Source organism: Hordeum vulgare, chromosome 2H (genome assembly GCF_904849725.1).
Source record: "Hordeum vulgare subsp. vulgare chromosome 2H, MorexV3_pseudomolecules_assembly, whole genome shotgun sequence".
NCBI classification, from domain to species: Eukaryota; Viridiplantae; Streptophyta; class Magnoliopsida; order Poales; family Poaceae; genus Hordeum; species Hordeum vulgare.
Window position 1 is genome coordinate 622,931,729 of NC_058519.1, and position 23,732 is coordinate 622,955,460.

The 23,732-nt window shown below is 46.5% G+C and overlaps 1 protein-coding gene across 1 annotated transcript; it reads right to left on the reverse strand.

The window, feature by feature from the left end:
• Positions 1–15,527: 15,527 nt before the first annotated feature.
• Positions 15,528–19,015, reverse strand: LOC123430916 (G-type lectin S-receptor-like serine/threonine-protein kinase B120). The gene is made up of 7 exons (XM_045114745.1): positions 17,588–19,015; positions 17,178–17,276; positions 16,915–17,096; positions 16,584–16,794; positions 16,247–16,484; positions 16,000–16,150; positions 15,528–15,919 (listed from the first exon to the last, which is right to left on the reverse strand). Exons 1-7 carry the CDS (start codon positions 18,825–18,827, stop codon positions 15,617–15,619), a joined length of 2,424 nt encoding a protein of 807 aa, XP_044970680.1. The 5' UTR covers positions 18,828–19,015; the 3' UTR covers positions 15,528–15,616.
• Between the last annotated feature and the right edge of the window lie 4,717 nt (positions 19,016–23,732).

Consider the following 23,732-nt stretch of genomic DNA (forward strand, 5'->3'; position numbering starts at 1 on the left):
TACAGTTCTGGTGTTGATCATGCTTTGCCCGTGGAAGAGGTTTAGTCAGCGGGTCTGCTATATTCAGATCCATGTGCACTTTGCATATATTTACGTCCTCCCCTTCGACGTAGTCGTGGATGAGGTTGAAGCGTCATTTGATGTGTCTGGTCTTCTTGTGAAACCGTGGTTCCTTTGCTAAGGCAATGGCACCCGTGTTGTCACAGAACAAGGTTATTGGATTCAGTGCGCTTGGCACCACTCCAAGATCCGTCATGAACTGCTTCATCCAGACACCCTCCTTAGCCGCCTCCGAGGCAGCCATGTACTCCGCTTCACATGTAGAATCAGCTACGACGCTTTGCTTGGAACTGCACCAGCTTACCGCACCCCCATTAAGAATAAATACGTATCTGGTCTGCGAATTAGAGTCGTCCGGATCTGTGTCAAAGCTTGCATCAACGTAACCCTTTACGGCGAGCTCTTCGTCACCTCCATACACAAGAAACATCTCCTTAGTCCTTTTCAGGTACTTCAGGATATTCTTGACCGTCGTCCAGTGATCCACTCCTGGATTACTCTGGAACCTGCCTGTCATACTTATGGCCAGGCTAACGTCCGGTCTAGTGCACAACATTGCATACATGATAGATCCTATGGCTGAAGCATAGGGGATGGTGCTCATATGCTCTCTGTCTTTATCAGTTGCTCGGCACTGAGTCTTACTCAATCTCGTACCTTGTAAAACTGGCAAGAACCCTTTCTTGGACTGTTCCATTTTGAACCTCTTCAAAACTTTATCAAGGTATGTGCTTTGTGAAAGTCCTATCAGGCGTTTCGATCTATCCCTGTAGATCTTAATGCCTAGAATGTAAGCAGCTTCTCCTAGGTCCTTCATAGAGAAAATTTTATTGAAGTAATCCTTTACGCTCTCCAAAAACTCTACGTTGTTTCCAATCATAAATATGTCATCCACATATAATATTAGAAACGCCACAGAGCTCCCACTCACTTTCTTGTAAATACAAGATTCTCCAACCACTTGTATAAACCCAAATGCTTTGATCACCTCATCAAAGCGTTTATTCCAACTCCGAGATGCTTGCACCAGTCCATAAATGGATCGCTGGAGCTTGCATACCTTGTTAGCATTTTTGGGATCGACAAAACATTAGGGTTGCATCATATACAACTCTTCCTTAAGGAAACCGTTAAGGAACGCCGTTTTGACATCCATCTGCCAGATTTCATAATCGAAAAATGCAGCTATTGCTAACATGATTCTGACGGACTTAAGCATCGCTACGGGTGAGAATGTCTCATCGTAGTCAACTCCTTGAACTTGTGAAAAACCCTTTGCCACAAGTCGAGCTTTATAAACGGTCACATTGCCGTCAGCGACCGTCTTCTTCTTAAAGATCCATTTGTTCTGAATAACCTTGCGGCCCTCAGGTAGTACTTCCAAAGTCCACACTTTGTTTTCATACATGGATCCTATCTCGGACTTCATGGCCTCCAGCCATTTGTTGGAATCTGGGTCCACCATTGCTTCTTCAGAATTCGCAGGCTCATTGTTGTCCAACAACATGATTGATAAGACAGGATTACCGTACCACTCTGGAGCAGCACGTGGTCTCGTCGACCTGCGTGGTTCGATAGGAACTTGAACCGTAGTTTCATGATCATCATCATTAACTTCCTCCTCAACCAGCGTCGCAACGACAGGGCTTTCCCCTTGCCCTGCGCCACCATCCAGAGGGATGAGAGGTTCGACAACCTCATCAAGTTCTATCTTCCTCCCACTCAATTATCTCGAGAGAAGCTCCTTCTCGAGAAAAGCTCCGTTTTAGCAACAAACACTTTGCCCTCGGATTTGAGATAGAAGGTGTACCCAACTGTCTCTTTGGGGTAACCTATGAAGATGCACTTTTTCGCTTTCGGTTCCAGCTTTTCAGGTTGAAGCTTTTTGACATAAGTATCACATCCCCAAACTTTAAGAAACGACAACTTTGGCCTTTTGCCATACCACAGTTCGTATGGTGTCGTCTCAACGGATTTTGATGGTGCCCTATTTAAAGTGAATGCAGCTGTGTCTAATGCATAACCCCAAAACGATAACGGCAAATCGATAAGAGACATCATAGATCGCACCATCTCTAATAAAGTACGATTACGACGTTCGGACACACCATTACGCTGTGGTGTTCCAGGTGGTGTCAACTGTGAAACAATTCCACATTGTCTTAAGTGAGCACCAAACTCGAAATTCAGATATTCACCCCCACGATCAGACCGTAGGAACTTGATCTTCTTGTTACGATGATTTTCAACTTCACTCTGAAATTGCTTGAACTTTTCAAATGTTTCAGACTTGTGCTTCATTAAGTAGACATAACTATATCTACTCAAATCGTCAGTGAAGGTGAGAAAATAACGATATCCGCCGCGTGCCTCCACGTTCATCGGACCGCACACATCGGTATGTATGATTTCCAACAAGTCAGTTGCACGCTCCATTGTTCCGGAGAACGGAGTTTTAGTCATCTTGCCCATGAGGCATGGTTCGCACGTGTCAAGTGAATCAAAGTCAAGTGACTCCTTAAGTCCATCGGTATGGAGTTTCTTCATGCGCTTTACACCAATATGACCTAAGCGGCAGTGCTACAAAAACATGGCGCTATCATTGTTAACTCTAACTCTTTTGGTCTCAATGTTATGTATATGCGTATTAACACTATCAAGATTCAATATGAACAATCCTCTCACATTGGGTGCATGACCATAAAAGATGTTACTCATAGAAATAGAACAACCATTATTCTCTGACTTAAAAGAGTGACCGTCTCGCAATAAACAAGATCCAGATATAATGTTCATGCTCAACGCAGGCACTAAATAACAATTATTCAAGTTCATAACTAATCCTGATGGTAACTGAAGTGAAACTGTGCCGACGGTGATTGCATCAACCTTGGAACCTAGCCTTCGCCTATTCCGCAGTTCCTGTTTCGAGTTGCAAATATGAGCAACAGAACCGGTATCGAATGCCCAGGCACTACTACGAGAGCCGGTTAAGTACACATCAATAACATGTATATCAAATATACCTGATTTTTCTTTGGCCGCCTTCTTATCAGCCACATACTTGGGGCAGTTGCGCTTCCACTGACCCATACCCTTGCAATAGTAGCACTCTATTTCAGGCTTAGGTCCAGCTTTGGGTTTCTTCGTCAGATTGGCAACAGGCTTGCCGCTCTTCTTTGAATTACCCTTCTTCCCTTTGTCGTTTCTCTTGAAACTAGTGGTCCTATTCACCATCAACACTTGATGCTCTTTACGGAGTTCAGACTCTGCGACTTTCAGCATCGCAAACAACTCGTCGGGTGACTTGTTCATCCCTTGCATGTTGTATTTCAACACAAAGCCCTTATAGCTTGGCGGCAGTGATTGAAGAATTCTCTCAGTGATAGCCTCTTGCGGGAGTTCAATCCTCAGCTCAGCTAGACGGTTTGAGTACCCACACATTTTGAGCACATGTTCACTGCCAGACGAATTCTCCTCCATCTTGCAAGCATAGAATTTATCGGAGGTCTCATACCTCTCAATCCGGGCATTCTTCTGAAAGATAAACTTCAACTCCTGGAACATCTCATATGCTCCATGACGCTCAAAGCGACGTTGAAGTCCCGGCTCTAAGCCATACAAGACTGCACATTGAACTACTGAGTAGCCCTCCTTACGTGTTAACCAAGCGTTCTTAACATCTTGGTCAGCCGTAGCGGGTGGTTCATCTCCTAGCGCAGCATTAAGGACATAATCCTTCTTCCCAGCTTGTAGGATCAACTTAAGATTACGAGCCCAGTCTACAAAGTTGCTTCCATCATCTTTCAACTTAGCTTTCTCTAGGAACGTATTAAAATTCAGGGTGACTGTTGCATGAGCCATGATCTACAACACAAATATATTCAAAGTGGACTTAGACTATGTTCAATATAATTAGAGTTTAACTTAATCAAATTACTTGCTAAACTCCCACTCAAAAAGTACATCTCTCTAGTCATTTGAGTGGTTCATGACCCACTTACACTAGCTCAAGTCCGATCATCACGTGAGTTGAGTATAGTTTCAGTGGTAAGCATCCCTATGCTAATCATATCAACTATATGATTCATGATCGACCTTTCGGTCTCATGTGTTCTGAGGCCATGTCTGCATATGCTAGGCTCGTCAAGCTTAACTCGAGTGTTCCGCGTGTGCAACTGTTTTGCACCCGTTGTATGTGAACGTCGAGTCTATCACACCCGATCATCACGTGGTGTCTCGAAATGACGAACTGTAGCAACGGTGCACAGTCGGAGAGAACACAATTTCGTCTTGAAATTTTAGTGAGAGATCACCTCATAGTGCTACCGTCGTTCTAAGCAAAATAAGGTGCATAAAAGCATTAACATCACATGCAATTCATAAGTGACATAATATGGCCATCATCACGTGCTCCTTGATCTCCATCACCAAAGCATCGGCATGATCTTCTTGTCACCGGCGCCACACCATGATCTCCATCAACGTGTCGCCATCGGGGTTGTCGTGCTACTCATGCTATTACTCATAAAGCTACATCCTAGCAAAATAGTAAACGCATCTGCAAGCACAAACATTAGTTTAAAGACAACCCGATGGCTCCTGCCGGTTGCCGTACCATCGACGTGCAAGTCGATATTATCTATTACAACATGATCATCTCATACATCCAATATATCACATCACATCGTTCGCCATATCACATCACAAGCATACCCTGCAAAAACAAGTTAGACGTCCTCTAATTTGTTGTTGCATGTTTTACGTGGTGACCATGGGTATCTAGTAGGATCGCATCTTACTTACGCAAACACCACAACGGAGATATATGAATTGCTATTTAACCTTATCCAAGGACCTCCTCGGTCAAATCCGATTCAACTAAAGTTGGAGAAACCGACACTTGCCAGTCATCTTTGAGCAATGGAGTTACTCGTAGCGATGAAACCAGTCTCTCGTAAGCGTACGAGTAATGTCGGTCCAAGCCGCTTCAATCCAACAATAGCGCGGAATCAAGAAAATACTAAGGAGGGCAGCAAGACGCACATCACCGCCCACAAAAACTTTTGTGTTCTACTCGAGATTACATCTACGCATGAACCTAGCTCATGATGCCACTATTGGTGAACGTCGCATGGGAAACAAAAAATTTCCTACGCGCACGAAGACCTATCATGGTGATGTCCATCTACGAGAGGGGATTTCTGATCTACGTACCCTTGTAGATCGCACAACAGAAGCGTTAGTGAACGCGGTTGATGTAGTGGAACGTCCTCACGTCCCTCGATCCGCCCCGCGAACCGTCCCGCGATCCGTCCCACAATCTAGTGCCGAACGGATGTCACCTCCGCGTTCAGCACACGTACAGCTCGACGATGATCTCGGCCTTCTTGATCCAGCAAGAGAGACGGAGAGGTAGATGAGTTCTCCAGCAGCGTGACGGTGCTCCAGAGGTTGGTGGTGATCTAATCTTAGCAGGGCTCCGTCCAAGATCCGTAGAAACGCGATCTAGAGGTAAAACCGTGGAGGTATGTGGTCGGGCTGCCTTGAAAAAGTTGTCTCAAATCAGCCCTAATAGCTCCATATATATAGGACGAGGGAGGGGAGGCTTGCCTTGAGGCTCAAGGAGCCCCAAGGGCTGCGCACCAAGGGGAGGAGGAGTCCTCCTCCAATCCTAGTCCAACTAGGATTGGAAGGTGGAGTCCTTCTCTCCCTTCCCACCTCTTTTTTTTTCTTTTCTCTTTGATTTTCTATCTATGGCGCATAGGACCTTCTTGGGCTGTCCCACCAGCCCACCAAGGGCTGGTGCGCCACCCCCAAGGCCTATGGGCTTCCCCGGGGTGGGCTGCCCCCCCCCCCCCCCGGTGAACACTAGCTCGGAACCCATTCGTCATTCCCGGTACATTCCCGGTAACTCCGAAAACCTTCCGGTAATCAAATGAGGTCATCCTATACATCAATCTTCATTTCCGGACCATTCCGGAAACCCTCGTGACGTTCGTGATCTCATCCGGGACTCCGAACAACATTCGGTAACCAAACATATAACTCAAATACGTATAAAACAACGTCGAACCTTAAGTGTGCAGACCCTGCGGGTTCGAGAACTATGTAGACATGACCCGAGTGACTCCTCGGTCAATATCCAATAGCGGGACCTGGATGCCCATATTGGATCCCACATATTCTACGAAGATCTTATGGTTTGAACCTCAGTGCCAAGGATTCATATAATCCCGTATGTCATTCCCTTTGTCCTTCGGTATGTTACTTGCCCGAGATTCGATCGTCAGCATCCGCATACCTATTTCAATCTCGTTTACCGGCAAGTCTCTTTACTCGTTCCGTAATACAAGATCCCTCAACTTACACTAAGTTACATTGCTTGCAAGGCTTGTGTGTGATGTTGTATTACCGAGTGGGCCCCAAGATACCTCTCAGTCACACGGAGTGACAAATCCCAGTCTCGATCCATACTAACTCAACGAACACCTTCGGAGATACCTGTAGAGCATCTTTATAGTCACCCAGTTACGTTGCGACGTTTGATACACACAAAGCATTCCTCCGGTGTCAGTGAGTTATATGATCTCATGGTCATAGGAACAAATACTTGACACGCAGAAAGCAGTAGCAACAAAATGACACGATCAACATGCTACGTCTATTAGTTTGGGTCTAGTCCATCACGTGATTCTCCTAATGACGTGATCCAGTTATCAAGCAACAACACCTTGTACATAGTCAGAAGACCCTGACTATCTTTGATCAACTGGCTAGCCAACTAGAGGCTTGCTAGGGACAGTGTTTTGTCTATGTATCCACACATGTATATAAGTCTTCATTCAATACAATTATAGCATGGATAATAAACGATTATCTTGATACAGGAATTATAATAATAACTATATTTATTATTGCCTCTAGGGCATAATTCCAACAACCCTGGCCTGGCTCCGCATTCCATCACCTATACCCAGCCGTGAGCCATCACTCATGGGCTGGTGGATGCACGCTGAGGATCCTCCACAAGGCCCTGAAATCAGTCGCGCTGCTCGTGCCCTTGATGGTTTGAAAGCACAGAAAGAGTTGCGTCTTTCACAATGCAACAACATCATCCATGTATACGCTTCTAGATAGGATCAAGGACGAGGCCCATTCTTGGGTGCCCGCCGGGGCACCTGGCCTCCGCCTGGTGATTCCACAAACCTGGGATGTGCACTGATCATAATGTAATTCATGTCCTAGGATGATTGTACCCGAACTCCTTCTTTTCAATGAAATGAAACGCAAATGCTTTTTGCGATTTCTCGGAAAAAAAATATGTTCATGAGCACGATATCGGCAAAATTGACAAAAATGACCTCTGGAGCGAAAGAACTCAAGAATTGAACCCGAACGGAAAAAAATTCACCCGGCTGACCCTTTCGTGTGGCACCCAACACCTAGGCGCCACACTACAGTGTGTGACGCCTAAGACGTCGGCGCCACACGCCTGGCCACGCTGGCGCAGCTGGCCCCACCGTAGGGCAGTGCGACGCCTAAGCATCAGGCGTCGCGTCCTCTAAAGTGTGGCGCCGAAGGCTTGGGCGCCACTGTGCGACTTATCCAGCCACGGGCCAGCCCCCTCCCCCACCCCCTCCTCATTCCCCTCCCTTCCTGTTTTGAAACCGGCGGCTGCCTCTTCTCCTCATCCGAATCACCTCTTCTAAATGCTTCAAATCTGGTGAATTCTTCTGTGGATTGATCCCCCAAACTTGTGTACGAGGTAATCTCTTCCGTTTCCCATCTATCTATCCAAATAGCATTGTGTATTTTTCAGAATTGGGTTAGTTAAGTTGAGAGCCATATTTTGATTGGATTTGAGGAGTTAGTCCTATGTAGACTAATTAGGAGTTAGTCCTATGTAGATGAGGAGTTAGTCCTATGTAGATTCATAAGTAGATGAGGAGTTAGTTTCTATGTAGATGAGGAGTTAGTTGCATGTACTATTTTTTTTGAAGTGTAATTTTTGTGATATGTAGGATTCATAAGATGAATGATGCCTTTTGGATGGTGTGGTGTGGCTTTTGTGATATGTAGGATTCATAAGTTGAATGATATGTAGGATTCATAAGTGTATTTTTTGTGATATGTAGGATGGTGTGGCTTTTGAATGATGCCTATGACGTTGAACACCGGGCCTATTTGATGTCGGAGAAGGAAATGGTAAGTAGATCATATGTTAAAAAATCATGTATTTATTTAATAAGGTGAAACTGTAATGATATCACTCCTATCTGTTTGCAGGAGCTTATGCCCTTGAAGATTCGGTCTCACGGGGCATCGACTATAATGCAGGACGATGAGCGGTACACACCATATATCCAGATGACAGGACTCCTTCCATTCATTCAGCTTGTGAGTCGATCAATGCCCAACCTGAATGTTGCGGCAATCACTGCACTTATTGATCGGTGGAGGCCGGAGACCCATAGTTTTCACCTCCGGACCGGAGAGATGACAGTGACTCTTCAAGATGTTTCCATGATTACCGCACTTCCGATCGAGGGGAAGCCTCTTTGTATGAGCACTGATTCTGAGGGATGGCGGCACCAAATGGATGCCCTTATTGGTATGTCACCTCCAGAGCCGGAAGTAGAAGATGGAGGGAAGAAAGATAGAGTCTCGGCTGGCGCTTCTTTCACTTGGATTGCCGCCAACTTTGCTCATTGTCCTGAGAACGCAAATGACGAGGTGATCCAGACTTATGCTCGCGTGTACATGTGGTATGTGATCTCTAGGACTATATTCGCTGACGGCACTGGCAAGAATGCTCCATGGATGTCGCTGAAGGCATTGACTGTTTTCGACAACAAGTTCAGTTGAGGCTCGTTCGCACTGGCCTAGTTGTACTGGCCGGAAATAAATTGTTAATAGTAAGTTCAGTTTTATACTTTTCTGCTAAACTGATCCATGTTTGTTGTTACTTGTAGTTGGACGATGCTTGTCGCGGGTCCACAAAGGACAGTGGAGTTGGTGGTTGTATGCTCCTACTTTCGGTATGGAGCTGGGAATGCCTTCCTGTTGGACGCCCTAAAGCCGCAACGTGGAAGACCTGGGATGACCCCGGCAACCCTGTACGGCTTCCTACCTAGGCTTGCAAGTGGGACGTGGTATCGGAGGTGGAGAGCGATGTGAATCTATTGTACAAGCAATACACCAACGAGATGGATTCGCTTACCGCTGAGCAGGTAAACATCTCAAAGTTGACTCCTAGCTTTTGTTGTGAGGAAAATGAATTGTGCCTTTTATGTTGTGTTGTAGGTGGAATGGCAGCCATATGGTGCCGGGCCAAGCTTTGGTGATGCACACATGTTCCAGCTCAATCCAATATGCCTGCAGGAAAAACATCTTTGGCTAATGTGTTGTTCACTTATATGCAATTGGGCGGTTGAGTTTCATTTCCCGCATCGTGTGATGCATCAATTTGGGTTGTTTCAGCCACACCCGCCGGAGTGGGTGGACACCGACACACAGCTTCACAGGTAACAAAGCATGCACAATAAAGAAGTATGTTTGAGTTAAGTGTTGAGGGAGCTAATAATGACTTTTGTAAAAAGCAGGTTGGATAGGAGGAGGCAGCGAAAGATCAAGGATTGGCACTAGCATCATAAGAACTATGTCATCATGTTCGAGCAAACTGTGCAGGCAGCTACGAGTACGCAAGGAACCCAGCCCTGCGAGCATTGTCCGCTTGCGTTCAACAACTACGTAAGATGGTTTCAAGAGAGTACTCGCATCGAGATTTGTCCATCGGCTTACGAGGAGGACATATTGGAAGAACCCACTGGGTACGATGCACTTGCCCATGGCGAATACAACAGGCTAATTCGTGAAGGGTACCAAACTTCTTTTGCCCGAGTCCTCAACTTTGTGGTAAGTGTGCTCCCCTATGTTAAGTATGAACACTAGTACACATATGCACTTGCCTTACATGTCGTTTTCTTGTGACCATGGCGCAAAGAGATCAAGAAACAAGATGATGAAACCGAAGCTATTCTAGACAAGACACTTGGAGGAAAAAAGGGAGAATCTGCACTTCGACTTTTCATGAAGGTGTTGTGTCATTATTCAGATTTTGTCGACGAATGCAACAAACGGTACCTTATATATCACATTTATCTTTCAATCTAACAGAAACAGGGCAAGAAGTTGCGGCGCCTATCCAACATTTTAGGTTGCCATGACCCTGAATATGTTTCACCTTCGAGATCCGGTTCATCCCAAAGAAATGCTCTAGACGATTCAACTTCTTCAGGAGCTCGTATGGACGATGGTGACATTACCTCGGGAGCTTTAGAGGATGATGTTGATGTTGGGGAACGTCGCATGGGAAACAAAAATTTTCCTACGCGCACGAAGACCTATCATGCTGATGTCCATCTACGAGAAGAGATGAGTGATCTACGTACCCTTGTAGATCGTACAGCAGAAGCGTTAGTGAACGCGGTTGATGTAGTGGAACGTCCTCACGTCCCTCGATCCGCCCCGCGAACAATCCCACGATCAGTCCCACGATCTAGTACCGAACGGACGGCACCTTCGCTTCAGCACACATACAGCTCGACGATGATCTCGGCCTTCTTGATCCAGCAAGAGAGACGGAGAGGTAGAAGAGTTCTCTGGAAGCGTGACAGCGCTCCGGAGGTTGGTGATGACCTTGTCTCAGCAGGGCTCCGCCCGAGCTCCGCAAAAACGCGATCTAGAGGAAAAACCGTGGAGGTATGTGGTCGGGCTGCCGTGGAAAAGTCGTCTCAAATCAGCCCTAAAACCTCCGTATATATAGGTGGGAGAGGGGGGACCTTGCCTTGGGGCTCAAGGAGCCCCAAGGGGGTCGGCCGAGTCCAAGGGGGGAGGACTCCCCCCCCCCAAACCGAGTTGGACTTGGTTTGGTGGGAGGGAGTCCCCCTTCCTTCCCACCTCCTCCTTTTTTTTTCCTCTTGATTTTCTTTGCTTGGCGCATAGAGCCCTTTTGGGCTGTCCCACCAGCCCACTAAGGTCTGGTGTGCCACCCTCAAGGCCTATGGGCTTCCCCGGGGTGGGTTGCCCCCCCCCCCCCCCCGTGAACTCCCGGAACCCATTCGTCATTCCCGGTAACTCCGAAAACCTTCCGGTAATCAAATGAGGTCATCCTATATATCAATCTTCGTTTCCAGACTATTCCGGAAACCCTCGTGACGTCCGTGATCTCATCCGGGACTCCGAACAACATTCGGTAACCAACCATATAACTCAAATACGCATAAAACAACGTCGAACCTTAAGTGTGCAGACCCTGCGGGTTCGAGAACTATGTAGACATGACCCGAGAGACTCCTCGGTCAATATCCAATAGCGGGACCTGGATGCCCATATTGGATCCTACATATTCTACGAAGATCTTATCGTTTGAACCTCAGTGCCAAGGATTCATGTAATCCCGTATGTCATTCCCTTTGTCCTTCGGTACTTGCCCGAGATTCGATCGTCAGTATCCGTATACCTATTTCAATCTCGTTTACCGGCAAGTCTCTTTACTCGTTCCGTAATACAAGATCCCGCAACTTACACTATGTTACATTGCTTGCAAGGCTTGTGTGTGATGTTGTATTACCGAGTGGGCCCCGAGATACCACTCCGTTCACACGGAGTGACAAATCCCAGTCTTGATCCATACTAACTCAACTAACACCTTCGGAGATACCTGTAGAGCATCTTTATAGTCACCCAGTTACGTTGCGACGTTTGATACACATAAAGCATTCCTCCGGTGTCAGTGAGTTATATGATCTCATGGTCATAGGAACAAATACTTGACACGCAGAAAACAGTAGCAACAAAATGACACGATCAACATGCTACGTCTATTAGTTTGGGTCTAGTCCATCACATGATTCTCCTAATGATGTGATCCCGTTATCAAGTGACAACACTTGCCTATGGCCAGGAAACCTTGACCATCTTTGATCAACGAGCTAGTCAACTAGAGGCTTACTAGGGACAGTGTTTTGTCTATGTATCCACACAAGTATTGTGTTTCCAATCAATACAATTATAGCATGGATAATAAACGATTATCATGAACTAAGAAATATAATAATAACTAATTTATTATTGCCTCTAGGGCATATTTCCAACAGTTGACACTCCAGAGGTATGACATAGCCATCATACATTGTGCACTTTCAACCTTCATATGTATGACGATATCATTTTCGCATCATAGGTTGAGGACGAAATGACGTTGAAGGCTTTCCAACGCTCCGCTTACATGTTGAAGCCTAGGAAGGAATTTAAGCGGTACTCACCGGATGATTATATGCATAAAGGAAAGAACCCGGTCGCCGGGGGATCTCGTCTGTCAAGGATGAGAAGTATGGACGATGAGGATGACGATGACGATGACGATGAGTTGGATGAACCAGAGCCTCTTGTGAGAAGAAAAAAGCTAGCTTATAAGAGGGGACGAGGCCCCAAGTAGTTGGGTCAACCATTTGCACTTGTGGATGTTGTGAACCATTTGCACTTGTGGGTGTTGTGTACCATTTGCACTATTTGTGGGTGTTGTGAACCATTTGCACTATCTGTGTTTTAATGCTATGAGTTGTGTCTATATGAGTGTCTTAAGTTGTGTGAATTGTTGTGCATCAATGTGCAGAAGTGATGTGAATGTCTATCTGAAATGTTGTGAATCAATGTGCAGAAGAGATGTGCAAAACAAGAGTTGATGCAAAGCGTTGTACAATCTTGCAAATCGTTTGTCCGAAAATGCTTGCCAACAATCTTGAAGATCATCCGCCAACTCCTTGCTACCACATGCCCGGTAGAAGTTTGCACAGAAATGCCTCATGCACCATCGATGATGCAAAGGATCATGGCCGGGAATGACAATGTCAACCTCGTTAAGTATGCCTTGATGGCGATCCGATATGACACAGATTTCCCTTTCAAACGGTAATACTTTGGTTCTCAAAATATGCAAGAACCAATCCCAGTTAACATTGTTCTCTGCCTCAACCAAAGCAAAAGCCAAAGGCATCAACCGGTTATTGACATCACTTGCTATTGCAACCAACAAAGTGCCCCTCAATTGTCCGGTCAAAACGTGCCATCGATGGAGATGACCGGCCGATAGTGCTGAAAAGCCCTCACACATTGCTCAAATGCCCAAAATGCACGGCCAAATACGCGGACCCTCTTTCCATTGTGAAGCCTTGTTTTCTCCCCATACGGCTCGACCACATGAACCATGCCTGGGTTAGTGGCGACAATAGCTCCCAACAACCTAGGTAGTCGGTTGTATGCTTGCTCCTAATCACCATACAACATCTTGAATGCGGCTTGCTTCGCTTTCCATGCCTTTCCGTATTTCACCTTGTAGTGAAAGAGGGCTTTCACAAGGTCGTGTATGCTTTCTATGCTCATTGTAGGAACAGAGGAGATGGAGTTGGAAAGCCTATAAACGATGAACTCGGAGGTGAGTTGTCTATGGCATTGCGACGAAAGCTTGCCATCAACCCTCTTGCCTAGACACGTGTGAGGCATACAACTGACAATGTTCCATCCTGGCCCTCCTTTCCATGGTCTTGCACGGACAATCCAAGGACACCCTGAATCCTCACATGCAACCGTGTAACACAGCTTCATGTTTGAATGAACAACTTTGTGTGGCCTATAATGCGTAACAGAATATTCATCCAACCACATCTTCAGTTCAAGGAATGTTTGGAACTTTGACCCCGGCAAAATAATATTCTTCCCATGTTTGTCCCGGTGAGAAGGTGGCCTAACTCCAAACAATATGCCTTCGCCTCCGTCAACCACGGCTTCATCCGCAAGGCTAAGATCCTCGAACAATGGTGTCCGGTGATCCCGCCCTAATACATTCGTGAAAGCTTCGGCCTCCTTTGCCGTGAACCCTTCCTCATCAACTTCTTCATCGGGACCCTCATCGTCCGACTCGGATGCATAGCCACGTGAGTACGAAATAGAATGGTTCATTATGTCTTGCAAATTATATTTGTCCAAATCACCACGGTTGTTGTCAGGAAGAACAGTACCATCATTCTCATCATCATCGTGCTCATCATCATCCTATAGCAATGGTTCATGTTGGATACAAGATTGTTGTGCTGAAAGATGTTCAATGTTGGCCTCTTCGTTGATGCGTGGAGGACTAGCTTGAACAATCGGAGAGGCAACCCGGTTCAAATCCAACTGCAAGTTAGGAACATTTGTTTTGATGGCAAATAACTCTAGAGCCTTGTCTAGTGATTCGGCCACTGTATCCTTGTATGCAAGCCAACGTTGCTCGGAGTTGACACGCATGGTCTTCCAACGAATGTGCATTCCGAATCCCACATTATGCCTACCATCAAACTCAACTACATCACTAGGGTCCATCCAATTCAAATCCTTTCAGACTTATTCCAACAATTCAGCATGGCTAGGACAGACATCGAACACCATGTCAAGCTCATCCGGGTCCGGATCAATATTGCCTTTTAAAAAGGCATCCTTGTCCATGTGATGAACATAAACACATGTTCTTCCCATCCCTAAACAACCCAACATACAATATTTTCTATAAGCAATCATCCAAATACTACAATATGTACTTAATAAAAATAAACCCTATTCCTAACTTCCAAACATCCATAACCCTAACCCTAGCCTAACCCTAACACAACCATAATGCAAACATCCAAACAACCCTAATCCTAACCCTAGCCTAACCCTAAAACAACCATAATGCAAACATCCAAACAACCCTAATCCTAACCCCATCATACCCCTTATCCTAACATACAAACAAATACAACAATATCATATACATCCCACATTTCATGAAAAACTAGGGTTTCCTCAAATTTGCAACAAAATGACCAAAAGAGATTTTTGTTTGGATGAGAAGGAGGGGATCGGGGGGATTACCTTAGGGGAGGGATTGGACAACAAATGCCCGGTCCAAACCTTCAGATCTGCTGATTTGGAGAGGGGTTTGAGGAAGGGGAAGACTTGAACACAAGTTGTGAAGTGAAGTGAAGCGAGGGGAATGAGGAGGAGGTGGGGGAGGGGGGCTGGCACGTGGCTGGATAAGTCGCAGTGTGGCGCCTAAGCCTTCGGCGCCACACTTTAGAGGGTGTGACGCGTGAGGCTTAGGCGTCGCACTGCCCTGCGGGTGGGGCCAGCTGCACCAGCGTGGCCAGGCGTGTGGCACCGACGTCTTAGGCATCACACAGTGTAGTGTGACGTCTAGGTGTGGGACACCACACCAAAGGGTCAGTCGGGTGAATTTTTTTCCGTTCGGGTTCACTTCCTGAGTTGTTTCGGTCCAGAGGTCATTTTTGTCAATTTTGCCCACGATATCTGCTGCAATTTAAGCTGTTAACATACTGATACAGTGCATGCATTCCTTGTTAGTTCCCAATTCACATCCTTCTCCCTATGACACAACAATCTACCAAAAACATTGCACTACACATATTTGTACATAATAAAGTATCAGTTTCTGATAAAGTATACGGCTTCCCATCTAACGCCCCTCAAGTGTTGTGATGCTCACTACATTCATAGAGTTTTCCATGTTTTCCCTTATGTTTCCAGGTTCGAAGCTTCGTAGAGGAAAATATGCAGGCTGCTTTGGTGTTGGGAGCAGTGCACTTTCATTCTCTAACATAAAAGTAACTGATGCCATGAGTGGCCTATCATTTTGACAGTCTTGAACGCACAGGAGTCCGACATGGATACACCGTAGAACTTCCTGAAGTGAGCAACTCTCAGTAACCGAAGAGTGCACCAGTTCGGTTGCTTTTCCATCTTCCCATAGTCTCCATGCCTAAGCCAATATAACAAACATATGATCGAGTTACTACTATGTTTGACATATTGAGATTCTATGCATTTATCTATACTTACATAAGCTGTAAGGCCGACAAAGTTCATTACGAGTTGCTGGGAGGTGATCTTCAAGCCACTTACAATCTCCAAGAGAAGAACACCGAAGCTATAGGTGTCCGATTTTACAGAAAAGGCACCTCCCATCACATATTCAGGCGACATGTAACCACTGTTTTAGACAATTCAGCACGAGGTGCATAATTTGAGAAAACTAGACAACAGAAATTGGAACCTTGAGAAGTAGCTAGTGCATTGAATAACTTACTAAGTCCCAACAACCCGGGTAGTGTTTGCCTCTTCTTTGTTTCCACCAAAGATCCTCGCCATACCGAAGTCTGATATTTTGGGAGTCATTTCGGAATCCAACAAGATGTTGCTTGGTTTGAGATCTCTGTGAATTATAGTTAATCTTGAGTCTCGGTGGAGGTAAAGAAGCCCTCTGGCTACCCCTTTGATTATTTTGAAGCGTGTGGGCCAATCAAGCAGATATTGTCTTGTATCATCTGCAAAGAAGATTAATAAATGAAATATATCATTAGTACTGAGTGATGTTTTTTTGGTTAATCAAAAACATGTAATATGCATCAGAAGTCTGAACATACCAAAAAGAAATGTGTCCAAGCTTTTGTTAGGTAAGTATTCATAGATAAGTAACCTCTCATCTCCATAAACACAACAACCAAGAAGTCTAACAAGATTTCTGTGTTGCAATTTTGCAATTAGAATTATTTCATTTTTGAACTCCTCTATCCCTTGGGCAGAACCCTTACTAAGCCTTTTGATAGCAACTTCTTTGTCACCTTGCAACAGTCCCTACATGTTTGCAGCATCCTGAATTGTTAAACAATGAAAGCAGTTGTTTCCACGAATAAAATTATTCTTCAAAAACAGAGCACGTGCTACTATAACTGTGGGTGCAAGGCTTTCTGCTACCTTGTAAACTTTACCAAAACCTCCACTTCCAATTTGGTTAAATTCAGAGAAATTATCAGTTGCAGCAGCAATATCTTCGAAGCTAACAAATGGAAACTCGACATGTTCACCATCCATTTCACTGGACGAGTTAAGGTATCCTAGCATCAATCCCTTGTGTATTTCCTTCTTCTGCCATGTGCCTGCTAAAGATTAATACTTCTGCTATTAACACTCGTAAAATGAAGTAGAATTTTGAAAATAAGGGTCGTTTTTCAGTCTACCTTTGTATTTGCATATACTGACAAGGACTATACATGCAAGTACCAGCACGCATGCCATGGTTGGTGGTACAATCTTTACCAATTTGTTATTCTTTTGAACTGCAAAACGGAAAGTTTAGCACATTGCTAATTTACAGCCATGAGTGAACCATGGATCGAATAAAAGTGCTACACGTAACCCTCTAGAATTACTGCTATGCTTATGGTAAAAAGAGGTCTAATGTTGCATTATGGTTGTATAGAATAGTCATAGTCTATAGATTACGCTTGCACCAAAGTAGTTGGATGCAAAAAAAGTATTTGCCCGTTACTGCTATACTGTTAACTTCATAAATATACTAGCAGATGCCCAATGATTAAATGTTGGTGTTCATATGATAACATTAAGTGCCATGCTAGTTGGCGCATACCAGGAGAGTTGGCAAGCCGGAGGTACAGGTTCTCGCCATAGTCGCTAAACTTTCCTGTGTCGATAAGCTCCCCTGTCCAAACCAAGCACCTCGACTGGTCGGCAATAGCATCATTAGTGCTGAAGTTGGCATAAGCGTAGGCTGTACACAAGCAATTGTTGCTGCACTCAGTCATGCACTCGCCAAAGCTTCTGTTGTGGACACGTAAAAATTTGTCGGGGACCATCATCCTAGGTAAGGTCACGAAATGACTTTGCTTGCTGCATTTCAGCTCTTCGATTCTTCTACATCCGCTTGAAAAGTTAGGACCAGAGGGCACAAACCCATCGAGGCAACGACAGACAGCCTCCGTGTAGTCACAATAGCTGAACGGGCCACATGAAGCGTAGATGTTGCAGCTAGGGGGTGCGGTGATGGTAGTCCAGGACGAACGGTTGTTAAATCTCAGAATCAACACACCCATGTAGTCGAGCGTAAGATGTGCATACTGTGAGTCATCGGAGACTCTAAAATCATAATAGAGCCCATCCCCTGCCCTGACAATGGCTTCATACACGACCGTATTCTGGTATATGTTGCCAACTACCATCTCGCCGTTGAAGATAGAGAGACGGCGGTAGGGCCTAGTCCCGTTCCAAAGGAAAAACTGAAGATCTGAGCTAGGATCAAGGCTCATAGAGAAGACCCCAGTTGATAGGTCATTGAGGCCCTTAGAAGCAACAAGGCGCCAAATAACACGACCCTTCTTGCTCAACACAATCCTACCTGGGAGGAGCGTGTCCGTCGGGTGATCAAAACTCTGCCATATGGACGTGCCATTTGGAGACTGGAGGACAAAGTTCCCCGTGTCAAGCAGCACCGCAGCAACTCCCAAGCCCGTGATGTCGCTCTTCACCACCCAAGGAGTGCGACCTTGGGAGTCCGACAGCACCAGGTCAGAACTGTTGGTGATGGCGAGCGTCGGAGACGAACCTGCGGCGATTGGATCGTCGCGGTTGGCGGTCCATACGACGGTGCGGCCGGGCATGTTGTGGTACCATATGCCAAGGTACAGGCTTGTGTTGGAGCCGTCGGGGGAGAAGAAGCCGAGCGCGAAGTCCCCGCCCTTGGAGACGATCGTGTCGCCAGGGGAGAGCGGCCTCGCAGGCGACAGCCGGTCATCGGATCTGCAGAATGGAGTCAAGAACAGGAGGATCAAAACCGGAATGCACGGCGTGCCGGCCTGCTTCATCTTCGTCATGTGAAGAAGGAAGCAACCCAGGGGCACATGGTTCTTCTGAAGAACTTCTTCGGAATGATTTTGGGCTGTTGTTGCAGGGAGGGGATTTTTGTTCCGGCCAAACCGGGATTGGACAATGCAAGCAGCAAGAATAGTGCGGCTTCTGTGTGAAGGCGAGTCCTCGACGCTGCGTGGATGTTCTCTCGGGTTTGCTGGGTGTTCAGAGTAGTACTGTACTACCCACCGTGCGTGTCTGTGTGAAGACAAGTCCACGCAGGGAAAAGTCGTTGTTAGGTGTTAAGGTTTAAGTCTCCATCGGGGAGATGTGACTTTGGACTGAGAGTGCGACAGGAGAAACCTCATGGCTCGGAGGCGTGGGGCGGATGGAGGGTCACGCCATGGCAGCGAGCTCCTGCTGCCCCGTCAACCGATGACGGTAACCACGGCGACCTCTTTCGGCCGCCGTGCCACAGCAGCCGCGGACGAGGCCGTCGCCTTCCTCCTGGTGCCGGGCATGGACATGATGGTCAGTTGGGATAGGAACGTCGGCGTGGCTTCTCCATCCGCGCCTGGATTGCTCCACCCAAGAGGGCAACCGGCGTAGATTTGGTCGAGGAACTGACGGGGGTTTGGGGAAGAACTTTGTTTTTTCATTTTTCTTTTTTTCGAGAGAGAGACGAGGGAAGAACTTTGCTGGGCCGTCACGAGCGCCCACGATTTGGCAAGGCGGGTCTGCGGAAGAACCAAACAGCCAGACCCGGTAAACTCGCCAACCTCGTAAAAAAACGAGGTATTTATAGTTTTGATAAAAAAAAAACAATGTCTGACAGATTTCGTGAAATTTGTTTGATTTTTTTAACATGATAAATTCATAAAACCTTATATATACAGTTTCGGAGCCAATGTACCGTTTAACTCGCAAAACGGTCAAACCTCGTCGGAGCAGATGCGCCGCCGCGAACTGGTCGGAATGTACCTGAAATTCATTGGAATCCATCGCCGCACGCCGGAATTTGCCGCCGTCGGTCTGAATTGCGGTCGGTTCGACCTCCACTGCCGAGACGAGGTCGTCCACGTGCAAGGCGGAGCAGGCCATCAGCGGCCCGAATCAGGGCGGGGCGGCACCGGTGAGGAGCGAGGCAAGGGTGGGGAAGCTCGGACGGCCACGCGAGGACGCGCGCGAGACAGAGTGCAGTGTCGGGCTCAAAACGGTACAAGTTATCGCTGACTTAGTACAACTTTAGTGGGACGTATGGAGTACAAAGTTATTATAAATAACCACACAAAAAATCAGTTCACCGAGAGCAAACCATAAAGTAGACAATTAAGTTGTACTAAGATCTGAATATACTAACGGCCATCAATCTTGTAATACTTGTTGGATAATGAGCAACTAACTTTCACAAAGGACCAAAGATCAATACATATACATGTGAGGTAAAATGCAGGAAACCCTTGTACAATGGAGATATACCGAAAAGGAGACTATACACATCTAACATCACCCCCTCCCCCCCTGTTAGGTAACGTAGCATAAATTCAAAAAAATTCCTATGCATAATCAGATCTTCCTATGGAGAGACCAGCAACGAGAGAGAGGTAAGAGCATCTTCATACCTTTGAAGATCGCTAAGCGGAAGCGTTTGCTAGAACGCGGTTGATGGAGTCGTACTCGCAGCGATTCCGATCTAGTGCCGAACAACGGCACCTCCGCGTTCAACACACGTGCAGCCCGGTGACGTCTCCCGCACCTTGATCCAGCAAGGAGGAGGGAGAGGTTGGGGAAGAAGACCAGCAACACGACGGCGTGGTGTTGGTGGAGAGACGAGGTCTCCCGGCAAGGCTTCGCCAAGCGCCGGCAGAGAGGAGGAGGGAGAGGAGCAGGGCTGCGAGAGAGAGATTAAACCGTGTCTCAAACAGCCCCGAACCTCATCTATATATAGGGGGAGGGGGAGGGGGCGCAGCCCTTAGGGTTCCCACCCCTAATGGGTGCGGCAGCCCTTAGATGGGAGAGGGGTGGCGGCCAGGGCAAGGGGGAGGGGTGGCGCACCCCTCTGGTGGGCCTAAGGCCCACCTAAATTAGGGTTCCCCCCCTCTTTTCCTTTCCCCTGCGCCATGGGCTGAGTGGGGAGGCATACCAGCCCAACTAGGGGCTGGTTCCCACCCCCACTTAGCCCATCTTACCTCTTGGGGTCGCAGCCCCCCTTCGGTGGTCCCCCGGGACCACCTCCGGTGGTCCCGGTGGTCCCGGTACGTTACCGGTGATGCCCGAAACACTTCCGGTGTCCGAAACCATCCGTCCTATATATCAATCTTTATCTCCGGACCATTCCGGAGCTCCTCGTGATGTCCGGGATCTCATCCGGGACTCCGAACAACTTTCGGTAATCTCGTATAACAATTCCCTATAACCCTAGCGTCATCGAACCTTAAGTGTGTAGACCCTACGGGTTCGGGAGACAGGCAGACATGACCGAGACACCTCTCTGGCCAATAAACATCAGCGGGGTCTGGATACCCATGGTGGCTCCCACTTGTTCCACGATGATCTCATCGGATGAACCACGATGTCAAGGATTCAATCAATCCCGTATACGATTCCCTTTGTCTGTCGGTATAGAACTTGCCCGAGATTCGATCGTCGGTATACCTATACCTTGTTCAATCTCGTTACCGGTAAGTCTCTTTACTCGTTCCGTAGCACGTCATCGTGTGACTAACTCCTTAGTCACATTGAGCTCATGATGATGTTCTACCGAGTGGGCCCAGAGATACCTCTCCGTCACACGGAGTGACAAATCCCGATCTCGATTCGTGCCAACCCAACAGACACTTTCGGAGGTACCCGCAGTGCATCTTTATAGTCACCCAGTTACGTTGTGACGTTTGATACACCCAAAGCACTCCTACGGTATCCGGGAGTTGCACGATCTCACAGTCGAAGGAAAAGATACTTGACATTAGAAAAGCATTAGCATACGAACAATACGATCTAGTGCTAGGCTTAGGATTGGGTCTTGTCCACCACATCATTCTTCCAATGATGTGATCCCGTTATCAATGACATCCAATGTCCATGATCAGGAAATCATGATCATCTATTGACTAACGAGCTAGCTAACTAGAGGCTTGCTAGGGACACATTGTGATCTATTCATTCACACATGTATTAGTGTTTCCTGTTAATACAATTATAGCATGAACGATAGACGATTATCATGAACAAGGAAATATGATAATAACCATTTTATTATTGCCTCTAGGGCATATTTCCAACAGTCTCCCACTTGCACTAGAGACAATAATCTAGTTACATTGTGATGTATCGAACACCCATAGCATTATGGTGCTGATCATGTTTTGCTCGTGGAAGAGGTTTAGTCAACGGGTCTGCAATATTCAGATCTGTGTGTACTTTACAAATATCTATTACTCCAGTTTGGACATGGTCCTGGATGGAGTTGTAGCGGCGCTTGATGTGCTTCGTCTTCCGGTGAAACCTGGGCTCTTTGGTTATGGCAATGGCTCCAGTGTTACCACAGAAGAGTGTCATAGGACCCGACGCGCTTGGAACCACTCCAAGGTCGGTGATGAGCTCCTTCATCCAAATTCCTTCATGAGCCGCTTCTGAAGCAGCTATGTACTCCGCTTCACATGTAGATGCTGCCACGACTTCTTGCTTGCTGCTGCACCAGCTCACTGCCCCACCATTCAACACATATACGTATCCGGTTTGTGACTTAGAGTCATCCGGATCTGTGTCGAAGCTAGCATCGACGTAACCCTTTACGACGAGCTCTTCGTCACCTCCATAAACGAGAAACATTTCCTTAGTCCTTTTCAGGTACTTAAGGATATTCTTGACCGCTGTCCAGTGTTCCGCATCGGGATTACTTTGGTACCTTCCTACCAAGCTTATCGCAAGGTTTATATCAGGTCTGGTACACAGCATGGCATACATTAGAGATCCCACGGCTGAAGCGTAGGGGACAGAACTCATCTTTTCTCTATCTGCTGCCGTGGTCGGCGACTGAGTCTTACTCAATCTCATACCTTGCAAAACTGGCAAGAACCCTTTCTTTGAGTTTTCCATATTGAATTTCTTCAATATCTTGTCAAGGTATGTACTTTGCGAAAGACCTATGAGGCGTCTCGATCTATCTCTATAGATCTTGATGCCTAATATGTATGCAGCTTCTCCAAGGTCCTTCATTGAAAAACTCTTGTTCAAATAGGCCTTTATGCTCTCCAACATCTCTATATTATTCCCCATCAATAATATGTCATCCACATATAGTACGAGGAAAGCTACAGAGCTCCCACTCACTTTCTTGTACAGACAGGCTTCTCCGTAAACCTGTATGAACCCAAACGCCTTAATCACCTCATTAAAGCGAATGTTCCAACTCCGAGATGCTTGCACCAGCCCATAGATGGAGCGCTGGAGCTTGCATACTTTGTTAGCACCTTTAGGATCGACAAAACCTTCTGGTTGAATCATATACAACTCTTCCTTAAGATTCCCGTTAAGGAACGCTGTTTTGACGTCCATTTGCCAAATTTCATAATCATAAAAGGCGGCAATTGCTAACATGATTCGGACTGATTTCAGCTTCGCTACGGGAGAGAAAGTCTCTTCGTAGTCAACTCCTTGAATTTGTCGAAAACCCTTTGCGACAAGTCGAGCTTTGTAAACGGTCACATTGCCGTTTGCATCAGTCTTCTTCTTGAACATCCATTTATTTTCTATGGCTCGCCATTCATCGGGCAAGTCCACCAAAGTCCATACTTTGTTCTCACACATGGATCCTATCTCGGATTTCATGGCCTCAAGCCATTTGTTGGAATCCGGGCCTGCCATCGCTTCTTCATAGTTCGAAGGTTCACCGTTGTCTAACAACATGATTTCCATCACAGGGTTGCCGT

Coding starts and splice junctions, on each gene's coding strand:
- LOC123430916 (XM_045114745.1), bottom strand. CDS start 18,827: ATGACGAAGATGAAGCAGGCCGGCACGCCGTGCATTCCGGTTTTGATC. Junction 16,795..16,914: donor GTTTTGGTAAAGTTTACAAG/GTAGCAGAAAGC, acceptor GCAAACATGTAG/GGACTGTTGCAAGGTGACAA. Junction 16,151..16,246: donor ACCCGGGTTGTTGGGACTTA/GTAAGTTATTCA, acceptor TGTCTAAAACAG/TGGTTACATGTCGCCTGAAT.